This window comes from Pezoporus occidentalis, unplaced genomic scaffold (genome assembly GCF_034315485.1).
Source record: "Pezoporus occidentalis ecotype Australia unplaced genomic scaffold, CSIRO_AGI_Poc_V1 ctg177, whole genome shotgun sequence".
Taxonomy (NCBI): Eukaryota; Metazoa; Chordata; class Aves; order Psittaciformes; family Psittacidae; genus Pezoporus; species Pezoporus occidentalis.
In genome coordinates this window covers 852398-872401 of record NW_026913607.1, presented here as the reverse complement: position 1 = coordinate 872401, position 20004 = coordinate 852398, and the positions used below count along the sequence as shown (strand labels likewise).

Here is a 20004-nt window from a genome sequence, read left to right as displayed (position 1 = left end):
AATCATACTGTTTACTTATCTCAACCAACCCACCCTTACTATGATACCAGTTTCTGCTAGCACAGGTGTGACAATCCACTGCAACTCAGTAGTGCCAAAAGTGCAACAGATTGATGGTGACCCCTTTCTGGCAGTATTTCAACATCACTTTCCACCAGCATGGAAATCCATCCACCTTTAGGATTAGCTGCAATAAACATCAGTGTGTACTGAACTGTGGTCCATTGACAGACATTACTGTTAATGTATATAAAATCCTCTGTTGGCAGACACAAGCAACCTGCTCCCTTATAATGCTGTAGTACATGAAAATGGCGGCTCAGGACTCCCACGTCAAGCAGATGCAAGCCTACTTCGTTAGCTTCCTTCTAGATGGCGAGTGTCTTCTACCAGCATGCGCTCCTCCACTTAACATCACTTGTATTTCTGACTATTGAGGGAGACAGAGATGTCTCACGCTGCCTTCAGGCTCTAAATGGCTTTCTGTATCTTTATTTTCCTGCAGCATTTCAAGGATCAGTTTTCTTCATGCCTCAGAGAAGTGGTATCTAAATCGTTTTAATCTGAAACAGGGACAGAATAAGCTGTGCAAATAATTTTCTAGTAGAACCTTAATTACATCCTGCAGTGTCTCATCCTCAGCAAACCACTAGCAATAAAATTCTGCATTTCATTTGAGAACTGACAGGGCTGGGGTTTTCTGTTTTGTTTTCCCCAACTGACATATACATAATCTAGCCTGGGACTTTGCTCAACAGCATTTTTGTCAAGGGCTCCAGAGAGTATGCCTGTAACTACTAAATCTTTCTCAGGTTCACATTCAATTTGCCATTTATACAATTGTAGCTAAAGAAAGAGACGTTCTGTTTGCAGGAAGGTGTTTGCCAGATCCCCACTGGCAATGGCAAAAAGTGATTTATGATCAGCTTTAGTTAACATGGCCTCTCAAACAGATTTTAAAAAGTCTTTACAGCCATGGCCTAATGCCAAGGCCTTTTCTATAAGAATATATTTAATTTTAGCTTCTTTTTGTGCCCTGCAACTCAAATACAAAGGCAAATGGGTACAAATATTTAATACACCCCTTTTATAATACAAAGGGACTTTTACCTTCTGAATCTACCAGGTCCCCCCACGCTGAAGCATTACAAATCTGTGCCTTTTCTAGTTTGTTGTTTGTACAGGGGTGTTGATGACTGTTAATTCCTCAGCTCATCCCTTTGTGTAAGAGTCCTACATTTTCTTAAGTTGTCCAAGAAAGGTGGATTTGCCTGTTCGCTTTTTTAGGAGCGCAAATTAGAAGGATTAACTATACTCCTGACCCCATGTTTATACGCGCATTTACACATAGGGTTCACACTAAACAGGTGTCCCTCTTCCCTTTTGGGGCTGCTACTCTCTGCTGCCATTGTGAAAAGTATTTATAATACTGTCACCACTGTCATGAGCACAGGCATGCCCTGGCACATACAAATTCCTCAAGGGCTGAAACCACTGCAGTTCTTGTGTCTCCTCTCAAGCACCAGATGCAGTTGGTTTCTGTTGCTCCCACAGCATGCACAAGTACTTAAACTTCAACCTCAGGCTCGAGCTACAGATGCCTTGCCCACTTTTTCTTGGCTCCTCCATTGTTTTCATTGCCTTCGCGACCCCTCAGGCTGGCCTAAGGGCTGGGTTACTGACTTCCTTTGCTGGCAGACTTGGATGGGGTTTCATCAAGACCGAATTGTGGGATCTCCTGCACTTGTTTTGCACTTTCTTTGCCCAGTCCAACTCAGCAGTTCTGCAGGCCCTGCAGTCTTAGTCTGAGCCTCAGTTCATGACCCAAGCCCTTACTAGCTGTCATATGGTACTACACTTCTCACACAGTTCTCCAGTTACTGTAACAGATTCATAATTAGCCTACTTGAATATTCAACGCCAAACACCCCCCAAGCCATGTACTGCAGATGTGGCCAGCTTTCCTAAATCCCGACAGCCACAGCAGAACACCCCCATAGGGCTGTGTGTTACAGGACACAGGACAGAGCCAAAGGGAAAAGAAGATCCACAAGGAGCTCACCAACAGGAAACAATCTTGATTCTCTAGAAGCCATGTGGCTTCTTCTTGGGAAGACTGGGCTCAGCCCCAGGAAGCCCTGGTAACATCAATCACAGGTTATAAGAAGAGCCGTACATCTACTATTTGGAAGCTTCATTTTTAATGTCCGGATATTTCCCCTTTTGCTGGCACTACCTTTTCCAGCTGCGCATAAACCTTCTCTAGTTGTCCATACTTCTGGAGAGCTTCAGTGCAGGTAGGATGGCTATCCTTCATATGAAAAATTCACCATTGTTTGGGAGTTCAGAAAACCTAGGATCTCCATGTAGCACAAAGTGATGAATTAAAGAAGAAAATCCCCCACCGGCACCCCCGAACAAGCAATTAGAAAAGGCAGACCACAGCTCTGAGAGAAACTCAAGATGTAGGAAGCACATTAACTTAATCTTACAACCAAGCACCCTTACTTTCCCAAGCACCCTTCATCTAACCTATGAATATGTAAAGCAAGGACACCAGACTTACAGCCAAGTGATTTTCCACTCCCGGCACATGGAACATGATGAAAGTAGATTGTGGGTGTTTGTGCTTGACTTGGCAGAGAAAAAAATGAGGGCGGGACTGTGTTTGAGGGAGGGTATCAAAGATCAGAGCCAGATGCTCCTGCACAGAGCTCTGGATTTGCAGGAAATTCAGAAGGTGGAGAAGGTGAGGCAAAGGCTGTGTTTGAAGTGAGAGTCAAGGGGTTCTGAAGCTTACAACCATCCAGGGTGCTTGCAGGGAACTACGGTGCATGCCAAAACCATACCACAGCGGCCTGGGGTGCTTTCATTATACAAAGCCTGGGAGAGCAGAGGCTGTAAATGTAGCTTCAAAAGGAGCTTCATCTTAAAGTCTTAGCTCTCAGGGCCTATTAAACATTTATGCTGACTACCACTCCTACTCTTTGCTTAAGAGAAAGAACCTGAAATAACCTTTGCTACAGACTGAACTACTACAGCTCTACTGGCTGTGTAGGAGACTAGCAGGGAGCTGTGAGAAACAACCAGAAATGGTGTTGGAGCATCACAGCTGATGTCTTTATTCAGTCACATGGGAAAGAAGCAGGAAAATCTGGTCTGGAACTTGAAAGGGAAGACAGAAAACTGTGCTAGAAATATTGGTTGAATTAGCCATGTTAGGGATGATATGTAGAGTAAGGTATAAGATACATTGTTCATGTAGGAGTATAGGCAGTTTTTGCTTTTACCTTACTTAAGGTTCACGCTTTTTGGGAAGCCTCCAGACTGGCCTCAGAATTGGATCTGTTACTACTGCAGCTGTGAGAGAGACTGTAGAGGAAAAGGAAGAAAGCAGACCCTCTGCAGAAATCAAAAGGAAGACAGAGGGCCTCTAGGAGAGAATGGAAAGAAGGGATTAATTCCCCTTATTTACTTTAAAATTTTTTGGTTGTGCAGTGGAAGCTGAGAATGAGACAGGCAGAGTGCTCAAGGTTTTCACCCGATGACACTGTTACTATTAATAGCAGATAATACACACAACATTCATTTACTCCCTCACAGTTTGCTCATACTCTCAGTTACCCAGTTGGAGGGGGGCTGGAACTAGATGATCTTTGAGATCCCATTCTGTGATTCCATGATTCTATGATCAAACTGAATCAGGTGTTGGAAACAGCTAGAGGTCGGGCCAGAAGGAGCGCCATAGAGGGTGGACAAACTGCTTGGTGAATTCAGGTGTCCAGGAAAGTTCCCTCCCCTACAAAATATCCCAAAGGGAACAAGGGCTGCCAGGTGCACAAGATCCTGCATGAGGTGTGTGGGATTCGAGGATGATCAGGGGCTGGAGCACCTCCCGTATGAGGACAGGCTGAGGAAGTTGGAGCTGATCAGCCTGGAGAAGAGAAGGCTGCGTGGAGACCTCATAGCAGCCTTCCAGTATCTGAAGGGGGCCTCTAAGGATGCTGGGGAGGGACTCTTCATTAGGAACTGTAATTATAGGACAAGGGGTAATGGCTTCAAACTGGAACAGGGCAAGTTCAGGTTAGATCTTAGGCAGAAGCTCTTCCCTGTGAGGGTGGTGAGGCACTGGCACAAGGTGCCCAGAGAAGCTGTGGCTGCCCCATTGCTGGCAGTGCTGAAGGCCAGATTGAATGGGGCTTGGAGCAACCTGCTCCAGTGGAAGGTGTCCCTGCCTGTGGCAGGGGGTTGGAACGGAATGATCATAAAGTGTTTTCCAACCCAAACCAGTCTGTGATTCTATGATTCCTGAGGCGCACAGGAGCGGAGTTGCCGACGCCGCCACTGAGCGTCGCGGGAACTATAGCTCCCATCAAGCACCGCGGCACCATAACCGCAGCTAGCGCCGCCATCTTTGTGCCGGGCTGACGGCGGCGGCCACCATCTTTGGTCAGGGCGTCACCACCCACTGCCCAGCGCTGTCCCTCCGGTGGAGGGTCGCGCATGCGCAGTAGAGCCGAGGTGGCGGCGGCGGCGGCATGCGGCGGCAGGCGTTGGCGTTATGGGTGCTGCTGTGGTGGCTGGATCCCGCCATGGCGGGCGGTCCCGCAGGTGAGCGGGGTACGACGCTTCTCGCCTTGCCCAGGCGGGAGGGTGTTGCGAGCGATGGGGAACGGGATGCGGCTTCGCTGCATGAGGGGCGGGTTGATGGTCCGGACGGAAGCGGCGAGTTCTGTGAGGGAGTCTCACCTCAGACAGCACCCCGCGGTGGCCGCCTGGGGTGGAAAGGAAGCCGGGAAGAGCGGGCCGCCTAAACCACTCCTCCGTCTCTGGACCCTTTCAGTGGCGGGTCCTCTTTTCTCCTCCTTGCTTTAAGCATCCCCTCGTTGGGCTGCAGGGACTGGAACAGTGCTGGCGTGTTTTGGGAGACCCTGGTGCATCGCTATTGCCAACTGGACCAGGAATGTTGTTCAGCTCCCGCTAGTTGTTGTGGTAGTGTAAGGGATGGATTGCTATGACTTTTCCTACCTGTGTGTGTGTTTTAGATGCCAAATGGAAAAAAATAACGGACCAAATTAAGAAAGCTGTGGAAGTCTATAAGCCATGTGTAAAGGAGAATTGCAGCTGCCACCAAAGGTGAGAGAGCGGTTTCCTTTTGCCTGCAGAGGCCTCTGGCCATGAGAGGAAATACTGTTGCCAGCACTGATGGTTGGGAATCAGGTTGAGAATGTTTGGGCTTTAAGGTTGCAGCCATCATAGAATCAGCTAGGTTAGAAAAGACCTTTAAGATCATTGTCCTGGGTTCACCTATGACTGGTATAGCTGAACCCAGGACAACCATCAAGTCCAGCTGTTAACCCAGGACTCCCAAGACACTGCTAAGCCATGTCACTAAGGGTGAATGCTTCCAGGGACGGTGAGTCCACCACTGCCCTGGGCAGCCTGTTCCTGATCACCCTTTTGGTGCAGAATTTTTTTCTAATATCCAGTCCAAACTTCCTCTGGCACAGCTTGAGGCTGTTTCCTCTTGTCCTCTCACTTGATACTTGGGAGCAGAGACCAGCCCCCTTCTGGCTCCATCCTCCTGTCAGGTGGTTGTAGAGAGTGATAAGGTCCTCCTGAGCCTTGTCTTCTCCAGACTAAATCCCCCCTGGTCCCTCAGCCATTCCCCATCCCACTTGTTTTCCAGGCTGTGCACCAGCTCTGTTTCCCTTCTCTGGCACTGCTCCAGCACCTCAGTGTCTCTCTTGTAGTGAGGGGCCCAGAACTGAATACAGATTTCAAGGTGCAGCTTCACCAGTGCAGGGTGGCAGTCACTGCCCTGGCCCTGCTGCCAGACTATTGCAGATACAGGCCAGGATGCTGTTGGTTTTCTTGGCTGCCTGCGTCCAAGCTACTCATGTTCAGCACCATCAGTCAGCACCCCCAGGTTCTTTTCCACTGAGCAGCTTTCCAGCCACTTGTCCCCAAGCCTGGAGTGTTTCATGATGGTGGTGCTTGCAAGGAGGAAGTTATTAATGGCACTGTGTGAAACAGATTGACCTCCCTAGTTCCAGTAGAAGGTAGGTCCATCTGCAAACTGATCACACTCCTTATTGTCCTCTGAGGTTGTACATACACATTGACCATGGACTGTTCAGCATTTCATATATGATCATGCGATAAACCGTGCACATAGCTGGTGATATTTGTATCTTAACAATCCACTTCTGCCTATTCACTCAGTGCAGTGTTGCTAGCAAGTCTTTCATGTGAGCTTTTAAAAGCTACCTTTCGGTTGTCACTTAGGCTACAATGACATTGATGGTTCATAAAATTGCAACTTTCTTCCTGATCTCAAAGTCATTACATCTGCATCCCTACCAGACTGCTTATCCTTTGGTCAGCCCATCTGCACAATGGCAAGTCTTTATGTAGTTTTACTGGTTTCCACCTCATTACAAAATAGTAGAATCCTGGAGGTTGGAGGGGGCATCTTGAGATTGTCAAGTCCATCCATCTGCTCAAGCAGGGCTGCCAGGACTGTGGCCGGTCAAGCTTGAATATCTCATAGAGTAGGAACTATCTGTGCAAACAGAGAGAAACAGTCTCTCTGGGCAACCTCTTCCTGTGTTTGACCACCCTTACAGTGGGATCACCCCAATAGTGCTACATTAAACTAAGGCACTGAGTCAGTGTCTACCAAAAAGTGGGGAGAATGTCTCCATGGCTGTTACAGTCTGACAGTGTTTGTTAAATTTTCCAAGCAATTTGATCTTAGACCTTTAGACTAAGTTTATAGAAGCTGCTTCCTCCTGTATTTTCTTCTGTTCACTAGGTTTATGTTTTCACAGTGTTCCTGGAGCTCACTGATGACGTGCGGACATGCTACATAGGCCTGTCCTGGGCTGGCTTTCACTGCCCCCAGCAGTATTGGGTGATTCTGTTCTTTGCAACTAGACTCTTCCGTTCTATTTTAATGTCTAAACAGCATGACATTGTGTGAGGAATTTGGTCTTGGCCCATTGTTCATGGAAGGCCAGAGCACAAACTTTGCAATTCAAAGGTTAAGTGAGCTGAAGACTTTTACCCATAACCTGCCAGGGTATGTAAGATCCTTTCTAGGAGAGGAGCTGGAGTTGTCCATTTTGATTTAGCCTCAGAGTCTTGTGTTAGGCTTTCTGTTTGGGCAAACAGCACATAGTCAAAGAGTGAAGGTTGGACTTTTGATGGAGTAACAGCTCTTCCAAGTGACTTAAATCAGATTCCCTGTTATGCCACATATAGCAGCACTCCTGGAAGATACTGACAGCTTGTTTTAGCTAGAAGTCTGTTCTGTATACTGCAGTAATTTAATGCACAGTATCCTTCTTATTGTACATAATAATGGCTGGTTGTTTTGTTTCAGTGTCTGGAAGCAGGACCTGGCTCCTTTTCAAGGTGGCATTTCCAAGGAAATAATGTCAGATGTGGTGAGCCGGAAGCTTGGGACACACTACCAGATCATTAAGAGCAAACTGTACCGTGAGCAGGACTGCTTGTTCCCTGCAAGGTAAGTGCTGTGCAGAAGATATTGTCACCCTAGCTGGGTCACAGCACTGCTTCCAATGCTGCCAAGTTGAAAGTCATTGAGTACAATTATATTTCAGAAGTCTGAATTCCTCATCAGAACAGAAACCTAGAAAATATTTGAGGCTTAAGTGTAGCAAGAGGTATGTGTCATTGTGGCACTTCAGTCTACAAAGGGTTGGTTGGTTGTAGGATCCCAGAGGAAGCTGCAGATCAGGCCAGATTTACCAGAATGGGTTGTTTCATTCGTGTCTGTACTGCACTGGGGCTTAGACGCTGCTAGAGGCAGTTCCCAGCCTGCATCATGATATGGCTTAGGCTTGCCATCTCCTTTGCTCCTGTTCAGAGGGAAAGGCCTACAAGAGACTGTAGGATTCTGCCTTCTACTTATAGCTCTTTCCCATATGGCATTTCTCTACAGATGCAGTGGAGTTGAGCACTTCCTTCTGGAGATCATCAACCGCCTCCCTGACATGGAAATGGTGATCAATGTGCGAGACTACCCCCAGGTCCCCACATGGATGAAACCCATTATCCCAGTCTTCTCCTTCAGTAAGGTGTGTACATCTTTAAAAGCTGAGCATTTCTGAGTCATGCATGTTCTCCTTTCTCTTGGAAACCTACTTTTGAGGATGGTTCCCACAGATTTTGTGTGTGTCAAAATTGCCTGCTCTTTATGTTTGCTTTTGCTTCCAGTTTTCTGGCAGGCAGGTTTGCAGATTTATTGATAGAACAGTTTTTACCTCATTAGCTTCTCTTCCAGGTCAAAAATTGTACGTCTGCCACAGTGGAATGATGCACAGCTGGATGGGATATGTGCCAGCATTGCTGTCATTTGCTGCAGTGCCCCTGTTAAAATTGTAACTGCACTTTATTAGCATTGTTGAGGCTTTTTTGATCATCAGTCAGCTATCATCCAGTTCATCTCATTTAATGTGAATATTTTAGTCCTCTCTTTTCTGGTACCACAGATAAGTGTTTCCGATTTTCTTCTCTGTAGTATTCTTGCCTCCTGTGAGCCCTTTTCCCCTGGATATTGTTTTCCATCTGCAGGCATGCACACATGCCCAGAGGTGCATACATTTGCTCTCTGCTTCTCTGTTCCACACTCGAGAGCCCTCCCGTATGTTTTCCCACTTCTCCCATTATTAAACCTAACTGTAGCATAGTGTCTCATCCTTTCCAACAAAATACTGTTACACTTCAAGCTTCAGCTAATCTTGCTATGCTTTAGTGTATGCCCAATGTGCCCAAATCCTGCATCCTCGCTGCCTAACTCTGATCATGATCCTGGTCATAGCTGAAGCCCAGCAGAAAGTAATATGCAGAAAGAGGCAGTAAACCATTTGGTCTTCCTAGTTCAGGCCCTATTCTGTTTCTGCTAACTTGTAGTGTCTTACTCTGAACCCAGGTTTTCAGCTCATGCAGTCTGATCTATACCTGTTGGCTAGTCCCCAGCTGTCAAACTCTCTGGGTTTTCAGAGCAGCATTGCAAGAACTGTCATTCAATAACCATGTCTGTTGCCAAATGTAGTAATAAGCCAGTAAGCTGTCTTGACCCTTGCATAGCCTTAACTCTAGCCAGCAGAACCCAAACTGTTGCAGAGCAGGTTGCAGGAGTTCAATCTCTGCAGCTGTATTCATCATCCTGCCCTTGGGCGCCTTGCAGGACCCAGCAAGAAACTGACTTCTCCAGTCACTGTTTTCCAGTATCTGAACTGTAAGCTCAGCCCTGTCCATAACTGAAACCCAGTGACCCAGGCAAAGCTCACATTTAACCATCCCTTGTGAGGAAGGCTCCAGGATGCTGGTACAGGGTGCTTTGTAAGGCTGAAAGCATAAGGGATTGAAGGATTGTCCTACTCTGCGCCTCAGAAGGCCAGCCCTGGGGTGGTGGTGGAGCTGTCATGATTTCTTATCAATGCCTGTTTATGCCAAGACTGAGAAGGAGCAGATCATACAAGCACACACTCATTTCACTTGGAAGGGATCTCAAGAGGTCACCCTGACCCTCAAAGCAGGACCAGCTAGATCTGGGTGCTCTGGGCTACATCCTGGATACAGGGTGTCCCCAGACAGTGTTTGACCTCTGTCAGAGTGAAAACATGTTCCCAATATCTAATTAGAATTTCCTTTCTTGAAATCAAAGCTTGTTGCCTCTCATTCTGTCTCTGCACTTCTGAAAGGAGTCTGATCTATCTTATCTGAATTCTTCCATTAGGAGACAGCATTTAGATTCCTCCAAGCCTCCTCTTGTCTGCATGAACAAACTCATTCCTCAGCCCCTGTTACTATGTCATGTGCACCAACCTGCTGACTATGTTGGAGGCCTTGGAACCTCTCCAATATCTCCAGGTGACAGGTAGATGGATAATTATATAGGAAGTTCATTATTAGTGCAAGGAAGCAACCTATAGTTTGGTTTCATGAAAGGGCTGAGTCTTGCTTAAGTGCTGGTCTCTCCCCTCTGGTTATATGGGGATTTAAGCATCCAAATAGGAGTGAGGAAATGAAATTCTTATGTGAGTTGGGTATTTGTTACAGTGAAGTAAGTGAGCTCTAGGAAGGCTGGAATGAATGGAAGTGTGGGAAACCTAAATGTCAAAGTGTAAGTGATTCTGTGTCTGAGGAAATAATAATGCTTCTTAACTTCTTTTTAGTAGAAAACATTTGTAGCTACACATAGGCACAAATCTTCAGAAAAATGAATGGAGCTCAGGTCTTCTGCTATTTACTCATCAGCTATGTCACAGACCTTTTTTGTTATTTTCTAGCGTGAAGGTCCCATGTTGTCACGCAGCCTTTCTAACATCACTGAAACATTTCATTACTAGGCTTTATTCCAAAGAACCCCAGTAGCACCATGGTGACAGCAAAGCTCTCATGGCTGCTCATGGAATGGTAATGGAGAAAGCAAGCAGAACTCCCAGAAGTGACATTCATTACTGGTGGGCTCAGTGAGTAAACTTGAAGTAGATATTACCCTTATTCTTACATTACTCTTCTTTTTCTTAAGACACCTGATTACAATGATATAATGTATCCTGCCTGGACATTTTGGGAAGGAGGACCAGCTGTTTGGCCAATTTACCCGACAGGTTTAGGGCGCTGGGACCTCATGAGAGAGGACCTCAGAAGGTAGGTTTTGGAAGTGATTATGTGTTTGTGGAGGTTTAATGGAAGACAAACGCACAGTAAAATCCACCAACCACTGGGCAGCGTCGGGCCAATGTAGAAATCTAAGACCATAGGTCTGTTGGCCTGTGATCTATCCGTTTGCTTCTCATTAACTATGTACAGCCTAGCTACTGTATAGGAATTTTCCTTGGAAACCTTGGATGATGTATCTAGAAGTTATAATGAGCTTTTCTGTTTCCAACACTTGAGTCAGAAATGCAGAGGACAAAATAATACCCATTCTTCATGCTGTCAGGGCCAGATTACTATCATTTTTGCTGGGATAGAGATTGTCAATAACATAGCAGTTATCTTTTGCCTGCAGACATCTCCCCTGGCATATGGAAATGTTTTCCTTCGTTTCCAACTACTTCTGTAGAAGCTGTGTTTTTTTCACTGCAGGGATGATCTGGGATGTTTGTGTAAGCTTCTGGAAGGGTAAAGGAAAGCCTTCTTTATATCTGGTTTTACTTGAGTGTCATTGTGCAATAGAGAAACCTGGAATCATTCCCAAGGATCAAGAGTCATTACTGGGCTGAATCAAGAGTCATTACTGGGCTGAGAGTAAGACAGAAGATGTTTCTGACTGGGAGTCTTTCTTTTGGCAGGATTTTTGACTGTTAGCAGAATAAGGGGCTGTTTCCCATGGAGAGTGACAAAGTGTTCAACAGCGAGGGAACATAGATACATTATAAGAAAATCACCTTTATGTCAATCACCTGACACAATGTCAAGATTGAGTGTTTCTTTCTTCAAAATCTGAAGATCTATGGGACTAATGATAGCTGAAGCCTAATGTGATGTAATACAATGAAGGTCCAAAGCATTTACTTATCTTTGCTTTCTTAGTGAGCCCCACTTGTGTCACTGGGTTATAAGTAGTGCAAAGCTTGATCAGTTTGGGGTCAGGACCTAGATGTCAAGCCAGGTGCAACAGAAAAGTACCACAAAGAGTTCCCCAGAGGGAGGCAGGTGACGGCACTGACAGAAGTAAAACTTGTGAACAGCTGTTTTGAAGGACTTGCTTAGATGTAAAATGAAAGTTATTTGGGAAGACAATGAACCCCTGTGTTTTAAATGCAAAACATGAGGCAGGGTTGGTTGTTTGGTGGTTGTTCTTTGCTTGGGTTTTCCAATTGGGAAATGAGTGAAATTGGGAACTAGTTAGAAACTCTCTAGTCATTTTGCAGTATCCATATTCAGTGAAGTACAGAAAAAGAGAGCAACAGTACAAAATGTGGATTCAAATTTGAGGTAAATTTTAATGCCCTAAGTTTAAGGTTTGGTGAGGGGATTGTGTGCAATTCACTGTTTTGGCTAAGGGGTGTACTGAAAAGTATCCTGTATCATGTTGCCTTAAACACAATATTCATAGGAAAACGTGTTCTGTTGGACCTGGCTGAGAGGTTTTTCTACTCTAATGAAGAAAGTGACTTCCATTGAAAAACAAAGAATAATATAAAGAGATTATGCTGTAACAACTGATGAGAGTGCTGTTTCCTGGTTATGTTAAATCATTCATTGCCGTGTATAAACAATATTTTCAGATCTGCAGAAAAATGGCCATGGATGAAAAAAATCTCTAAAGGATATTTCCGAGGATCCAGGTGAGCACATTTTCCTGTAGCAGGAGATTCTACTGACACATGCTGTGACAGCTGTGTGCAGAAATTTCTGTATCTCAAAGACCTAAAGAAGTGTAAACCAGGATGTAGTTTCTTTTTAAAGCAAGGAAAGTGAAACATTCGGTACAGCAGCATTTCACCGTTAATGATTCTCGATCAGAATTGCCATTTGCAACCAGTTTATTATGAAAGTCTAATATTGGAAACAGAAGCTGTGATGAATTTGGTATGTTATTCCTTAATGAGTAAAACTGTCACACTAGGAAACAACTTGTTTTGTTCTATGAAGGGAACTGCAGATGCATGATCCACATTTAAAGATTCTATGTTGATGTGCATGCTGCTTCCTGTTCTGAAGACTTTTATTTGCTATGCAGGTGCTTGACACTGAATCAGAAGTACTCTTGTTTTAAGTTAACCTGAGTGGTGGGGGGTAAGAGAGTAGATTATTTTTGCCCTTCCTCCAGTGACAGTTTGGAAACAATGTTAAACCCAGTTCTTTGTTTCTCCCCCATCCCCAGTAGGGAAGGATCTGATCGATACCAGGTAGGCTCAGGAGGTGATGAGCAGCAAGTCTCAGGGGTGTCATAACCTTGTTTATCAGTGGTGTTTTAAATCACTGTTGGCATTGAAGATGCTTAGCATCTCTTAACTCCTTCCCAAGTCAGAGAAAGCTGAAGTATTTGGCACCTACCAGGGTAAAGCCTGAAGGAAACATCATCTCTGCTGGTTTGGCTTGGGAATTGCTCAAATAATGCTATTAAATATTTAGTAAGCGAGATAAAAAAACATGGCCTCAAATCACTTCAGGATACATAATTCCTTCTCTTCTGCTAATATGCCCTTGGACAGAAGTACACCATATGGTAGGAACTTAATAATGTTTTTTGGGCACATAGAGAGGTCAGCCACATGAAGAGGCAGGGTGTTGAGCCCTGTAGTTTGTTACCTATGTTGGATCATGTGGGTAGACCATTACTGATGGCATTTTTTTTTTGTAGAACAAGCCCTGAGAGAGATCCGCTCATTTTGCTGTCCCGAGAAAACCCAGAACTCGTTGATGCTGAGTACACCAAAAACCAGGCTTGGAAATCTGAAAAGGTGTGTGGATGCTGTCTGTCTCATGAGTGTGAAGGCCAGAAAGGGTAGCAGTGCAAGATGGCTTTGATGATTGGGAAGTATCTTCTGGGGTCTGTGGGTGATCCTTTAGTGTGGAGGAGGCTTGTAGTTCCCTTCATGGCCACACCTCTGAAGGATGAAAGGAAGGTGTCTCTAGGGCCTGTGAGACCAAATGTTTGTCTTCCATCTACGCTTTTTCTTCAAGGAAACTAGCACACATAAGAGAATGAATCAATGCCACTCTCCTCCTCTTCCACTACAACAGAATTATTCAACTCTTCCCTTTCTATCCCCGAGCTGCCTGTGTGGTGTTATCAGTCTTAAACCTTTTTCTGTAATCTCAGTTTCCCGTTTTTTTTTTGTTGATAACTTTCTGATAACTGCTGCTGCTAAACCTTTAGTTCCATACTTAGTTTACAGTCCAGCTCTCTCCAGACAATCTTGGCTAATCCAGTTATACTTGGCTTCACATAGTCCTTTGTCCCAAGCTGTTTTCCTCTCTGTAGTTGCCAAGTAAACATTATCATTTAATGTGTTTGTGCTGGCGTTTGCTTACAGGCTGTGTGTAATTTACTGAGCTCTTTGTCTTGTTAGAAGGGCTGGGAATTCTTAATAATACTTCTAAGAACCCACCAGAGAAGGTTTTCTCAGAAGTAGGAATAGAGGGCTTTGAGATCTCAGCTTTGTTTCTAACTGAGAATGAAAACAAATATGAAATCACCACATAAAACTTACCATTCTTTTAAAATTCTCTTTATTTTAAGGATACATTAGGAAAGCCTGCTGCAAAGGAAATTCCCCTGGTTGATCACTGCAAATACAAGTAAGAGCTTTGATTAGTAAGTTGTTCAAGGGCTGCAGGTTATGTCTTTCCTTGTATGGTGTAAAGTCTCATTTTATTTTAAGGTCTAATTCCAGCAACCAGCTCCATGCACATAAGGAAGCCTGTGAACAGACATAAGGCAGTTGAAAATTTGGGAGATGAGCATGGCCTCTTTCAGTGTCAGCTTTCCCCTGTCAGTTCAGGAGAAATAAACTGCTTTGGGGAAAGAAAAGGTCTTAGATCACTAATAAGCAAATAGATATTTTTAAATCAAAAAGGCTTTCTATCATTTTTTCTTTACATTCCTGTACCAAGTAGTGTGTCCTGAATCATTTTTTACAGTCGTAGCATTGCTGTCTTCAAAGACATAGGGAACTAAGGAGTCATGTCTTCATGTGCATACTGAGGTAAACACTGCCACTGGACGTGTATAGTAAAAGAGAACCTGAAATATGATTGAGCAGATATAGTATTGACTCATATTTTGTATGTTGTTTGAGAGAATGTGGGTTTTGATTTACAAAGATTTTTAGTTTCTAACTGCTTTAGGGAGGGCGTTTTGGTGTAATATTCTTGTGGGTTTCTGTGTAAAAATATAAGCTCAGTGTATATGCACTCATATGTGTGATGTTTTGCTGCTTGTTTTGCTTTAAAACTACCTAATTACAATTCTGCCAGATAGAATCTGCTGATAGAACTCAGTCATTTGGCTGGATCTGTGTTTTTGTGCAAATGTGATTGACTTGCCTCATTTCATATTCACTAGACTGTTGCCCAGATTTCTCCCTTCTGTTGTTGCACATAGGCGTCCCATTTCTGCTGCCTCCTAAGACTCTCATACAGTGCAGGCTGAGGCATTCTCACACACTTTTGTCTGGTAGGGTCAGCATGAACTCCTTGCTGCTTCCTGTGGTGCAGGTGCTACAGCAGGCTGTCTGAGAGCAGTGCTCAGTGACTTGGCTGAGGTCATGGATGGTGGGAGCTGTGTCTGGAACTGGACAGACCGCTTCCAGACCGCTGTTTGTGTTAAATCTCTACGTGTATTTGTTGATTTCCTCATGCTGGCCTAGAGCTCCCAGGTAATACAAAGAACACAATATCAGTTCAGATTTACTCATTGTCATTTGCTGCTGAACTAAATTTAGCTATAATTCCTATCTCACCCAATATACATATACTATAGAAGCCCCATTTCACCCAAAATAGCTTCATTAAAAGAAGCATTCCCTTTCCCCAGCTCAAAATGTTTGACTTCAAAGATCAGTTATATATGAACTGAGGGGTTTTCCTCTCAGGAAAAACAGCTTTCTATGTAATTGGAAAAACATGGTTTTAAAAAAGAAAGCAAGTAAACAACCAACCATCCCTCTGAGATACAGTTTGCTAAGAGAAATCCTCCCCACTCAAGCCCACTTTACTGATTTGGCAGAAAAATACTGAAAACCAAATTGTGGAGTCTTTGTTATCTGCAAAGTCTGTCTGTTGTGTGCTAGCCTCTTTAACCTCCTAGGGTTGCATTCCCAAGTTAATATGAAACAATCAGATTCAGATTAAAGCAAAATCCTAGAGAAAAAACAAAAACCAAACCCCCAGCTGAGATAGATATGGCAAAGCAGAGCAATGAACAGAAAAGCTCACTGCAAGATGAGAGAATTGTGAAAAAGCTCCTTGCGGTTGACAGTCTCTGAAGCTGTAGAGTCACAGGATCAGCGTCCGTGTTGAGATCTTCTATGCTTTGCCAGCAGCTGTCCATGAGGTTTCCTTTGGTTTGGCACAGGCAGGTAGAGCCTCACACCTTGATTTTCTCCCTCAATTTTAACAGGCCACAGAAGCTCATCTACAACATCCTTATTTTCAGCTCACCTTTCCTGTGAGTAGCTTCAAATAAACTTTTTCTCTTTGTTTTAGTGGCCGGTGCACAACTCTGGTGTGTGAGGGAGATCCCCTTGCTCCCAGTGGCTGCCTGTGAAGGAAGGTTGGCTACTGCTCAGAGCCCAGTTTCTCAGTGAATTTCCTCACAAAGCATTAGGTGTAACCAAGGACCTTCTCTTTGCTTCTCCTTTTAAAGGTATCTGTTCAATTTCCGGGGAGTGGCTGCCAGTTTCCGGTTGAAACACCTTTTCTTATGTGGTTCACTTGTCTTTCACGTTGGAGAAGAGTGGTTGGAATTCTTTTATCCGCAGCTGAAGCCTTGGGTCCACTACATTCCAGTCAGATCGGACCTATCTGATGTCAGGTGTGAGACTCCAAGCATGCTCAGTGGAGCATTGCATGCCACAGGAAAATGCTCCTGTGTTTGGGAAGGTGGTTTGGTTTGCATTGCTCTAGGAAGTGCCCCCAATCCTAGGCATCTGACAAAGGCTCTTGGAGCTCGTGTTCTTTTCTCTGTATTACTGCCACAAAAGAATCCTTTGCTCATATTCCTTGGATAGTAATGGTTTTACTGGAGTATGTAGGTCAGTCACCCTCACTGAACCAGCAGGTACTAGGCACTGAATGTGCAAGTGTGGCCTGCAGAGCAGATAGAGGGGAAGAGGAACTTAACTCCAGGCTAGAAATGCTCCCAGATTCCACCATGCCGTCCAGAACAGAAGTGGAACAAATGAGAAGGGCAATTTTCTTCTGTGCTCTGAAATGATGAGCACCAGTCCCTTGCTCGGCTGTAGATCCTTAATTATAGAATCAACTAGGTTGGAAAAGACCTTTTAAGATCATCAAGTCAGATTGTTACCCCAAGGTAACAGTGGTGACTGCCAAGGCCACCACTAACTAATGTCACTGAGGGCCACATCTGCATGGGGTGTGAGCACTTCCAGGGATGGTGACCCCACCACTGCCCTGGGCAGCCTGTTCCAATGTCTGAGCACCCTCTGGGGAAGGAATTGTTCCTCATCTCCACCTGAACTCTGTCCTCTGGTGCAGCTTGAGGCTGTTTCCTCTTGTCCCATCCCTTGTTCCTTGGGAGCAGAGACCAGCCCCCTCCTGTCTCCATCCTCCTGTCAGGCAGTTGTAGAGAGCGATAAGATCCCCACTGAGCCTTCTCTTCTGCAGACTAAACCCCCCCATTTCCTTCAAGTCATTCCTCATAAGACTTGTGCTCCAGTCCCTTCACAAGCTCCAGTGCTCTTCTATGGACTCGCTGTCATCCTCCACAGTAGTTTAGCTAAGGGACAGTGTTCTCCCGTGAGCAAGTTGTTTCATAGCTGTTTTGTTGGTCTTCATTTAGGGAGCTGTTGCAGTTTGTAAAGGAGAATGATGCCATAGCACAAGAAATTTCAGACAGGTAAGCTGTGTGTCCTGCCTCTCAGGCAGTCTTCTTCCAAACCATTTGCTTATGCAGCATTTGAAGCGCCTATCAAAGCACCTATCAAAAGACAACCTGATATTAAAAGACTGAGCATAATTGATCTGCAGTAACAGCAGAAGGGTTGGAGAAGGTGTAACAAGCAGGGGGAGCCAGGGAACAAGATTATCTGCTTTAGTCCTTGGTTCAGATGTGACCCATGTCAGAAACCCCACTGAAAGCTCTCTGAGGTTGGGAGCTTTCATTTAGGAAGGAGGTGAGCTGACCCCTGGGAACCGTGACCGCATTGTATCATTGTGTGTGTAGGCTGGCAGTAACTGGCTTCTGAAGCAGCATGCTTTGGTGCTGCTCAGGCTGTATCTGATACGTGAAATCTGACAGTTACTATCCCAGATAACAAATACCATCTTCAGGGTGACAAAAGCACTGCAACTGTTAGAGCTGCAAGTGTGGGTGAAGATTGTGAAATTAAAATAGACGGGACAGAGCAGTGTATGTTGTTTCTCATTTAAAACACAGAGGAGTGAAAGCTGATATACATATAAAACAAAACCAAAGACTTGTAGGAGCTGGGAATTGGTTCTGACTGTGCCTTGTGTATCTCTAGGGGACGCCAGTTCATCACAGAGCACTTGCAGATGGAGGATGTCTCCTGCTACTGGGAGCATCTGCTTTGTGAATATTCCCAAGCCTTGACTTATGAAGTGAAAAGGAAGAAGAGCTACAGTGAGATTGCTCCTGAACGGTGGAAAACAGAACTGTAGAGACTTCTCTGTTTCTTCTTTTTTTCCAGGCTTCTTCAACTCAGACTGATCTCTCTGGAAATCTGAAGATCAGTGTATCTTCTTTCTTGTTCTCTCAGACTTCTTTACTCTAGAACTGCAGAGAGCAGCAGTAGGCTGCTGAAATCACTCCTATATGGTGGGACCCAGTTGTACTGTTGCTGTAAGATTGTTTAGTACAATGTTGGATGATGATAGCTATTGAATGGGGCGGTTATGGTCAGGCCTGGAAGACGATTCTTAGCATTTGGGACTTAGTTACTTACCTGCCTCAGAATGATCCTAAAGCCCATGCAGTCATGAGAAACCTTTCTGTGAATTTTACTGGACTTTTTACCAAGTCCTCTGTACTTGTGGGCAAGGCAACAACTGTCAGTGACATTCAATCAGGAGATACCTGCCCCTGTGTTTGGCAAGCAGTCAATGTTTTCTCACCCGTGAGGGTATTAATACTCAGGCTATTAGGTGTTCTCTGACAAAAGCAGGTACTGGGATTTGGGTTCACCTTTTTATGTAGCTTAGAGCTTAATGTTTATATCAGGTTTTAGAGGTGGTTTAGAGGTTGATGGTGTTGTGATTTAAACCTAGCTGATAACTCAGCAGCATGCAGCTGTTTGCTCACTCTCCCCATTCTTCCCGCCCCTCTCTGGGCACAATGGGGAGGAGAATTGAAATAATGTAAACCCCACGGGTTGGGATAAAAACAGTCCAATAACTGACGTATAACATAAAAGGGAAATAAGGGGAGAGAATATAAAACTAAAAAGAGATAGAAAAAACAATGAACGCAAGTGATGCACAATACAATCAGTCACCAGCTGCTGACCAATACCCAGCCCGTCCCGAGCAGCAATTGGTCCGTTCTGGGTGACTCACTCCAGTTTCTATCCTGGGCATGATGGTATGGAATACCCCTTTGGCTAGTTTGGGTCAAGTATCCTGGCTCTGCTTCCTCTCCGCTTCCTGTGCTCCTTGTCACTGACAGAGCATGAGACTGAAAAGTCCTTGGTCAGGGTAAGCGCTATTTAGCAGCAACTAAACCATCGGTGTGTTACCAGTATTGCTGTTGGACTAAAGCCAAAATAACAGCACTGCACCAGCTACTAGGAAGGAGAAAGATAACTTGCAGCTGAGCCCAGGACAGATGGCAAGGCTTTGACATGCCACTGAAGGGATGAGTGGTCCTTGGACAGTTAAACTACCTACCTCACAGGGGAGCAGATAGTGATGTTGATGTTACACAGTGCTGAGCCTGAGTAGCACTGTCAGGTGGCTGGCAACTGAGATAAAGATGGTTTATCCTCCCAACAGATGAGCTGGGTGCCCAAACAGCCATGCAGAACTGAGCCCCTTGAACAAGCTCCCACTGGTTGGCTGGCCTTAAGGTCAGCATCCAAGGACCCTGAAGAACCCAGAGAAAGGATATGCAGAGGTGGATTCAGCTCTTCTTTTTTTCCAGGTGTTCACAGATTCTCTCCTCTGATCCCTTCTGCAATCTTTCTAGGGTTGCTTTTAGTTGGGTTTTTTGGAGGCTGGTAGCAAACCTGCTCACTTCAGTATTTGCTTTTCTTCCCCACAGCTGTTTCCCTCCTTTTCTCCTCTCCTTCAGTCTGGCTGAAGCAATGT

The 20004-nt window shown here is 44.9% G+C and overlaps 1 protein-coding gene across 1 annotated transcript; it reads left to right on the top strand.

The window, feature by feature from the left end:
• Positions 1–4524: 4524 nt before the first annotated feature.
• Positions 4525–18689, top strand: POGLUT1 (protein O-glucosyltransferase 1). The gene is made up of 11 exons (XM_062614662.1): positions 4525–4611; positions 5046–5136; positions 7388–7531; positions 7970–8105; positions 10565–10686; positions 12273–12332; positions 13352–13451; positions 14234–14292; positions 16361–16528; positions 17519–17575; positions 18204–18689. Exons 1-11 carry the CDS (start codon positions 4539–4541, stop codon positions 18358–18360), a joined length of 1167 nt encoding a protein of 388 aa, XP_062470646.1. The 5' UTR covers positions 4525–4538; the 3' UTR covers positions 18361–18689.
• Positions 18690–20004: the final 1315 nt, after the last annotated feature.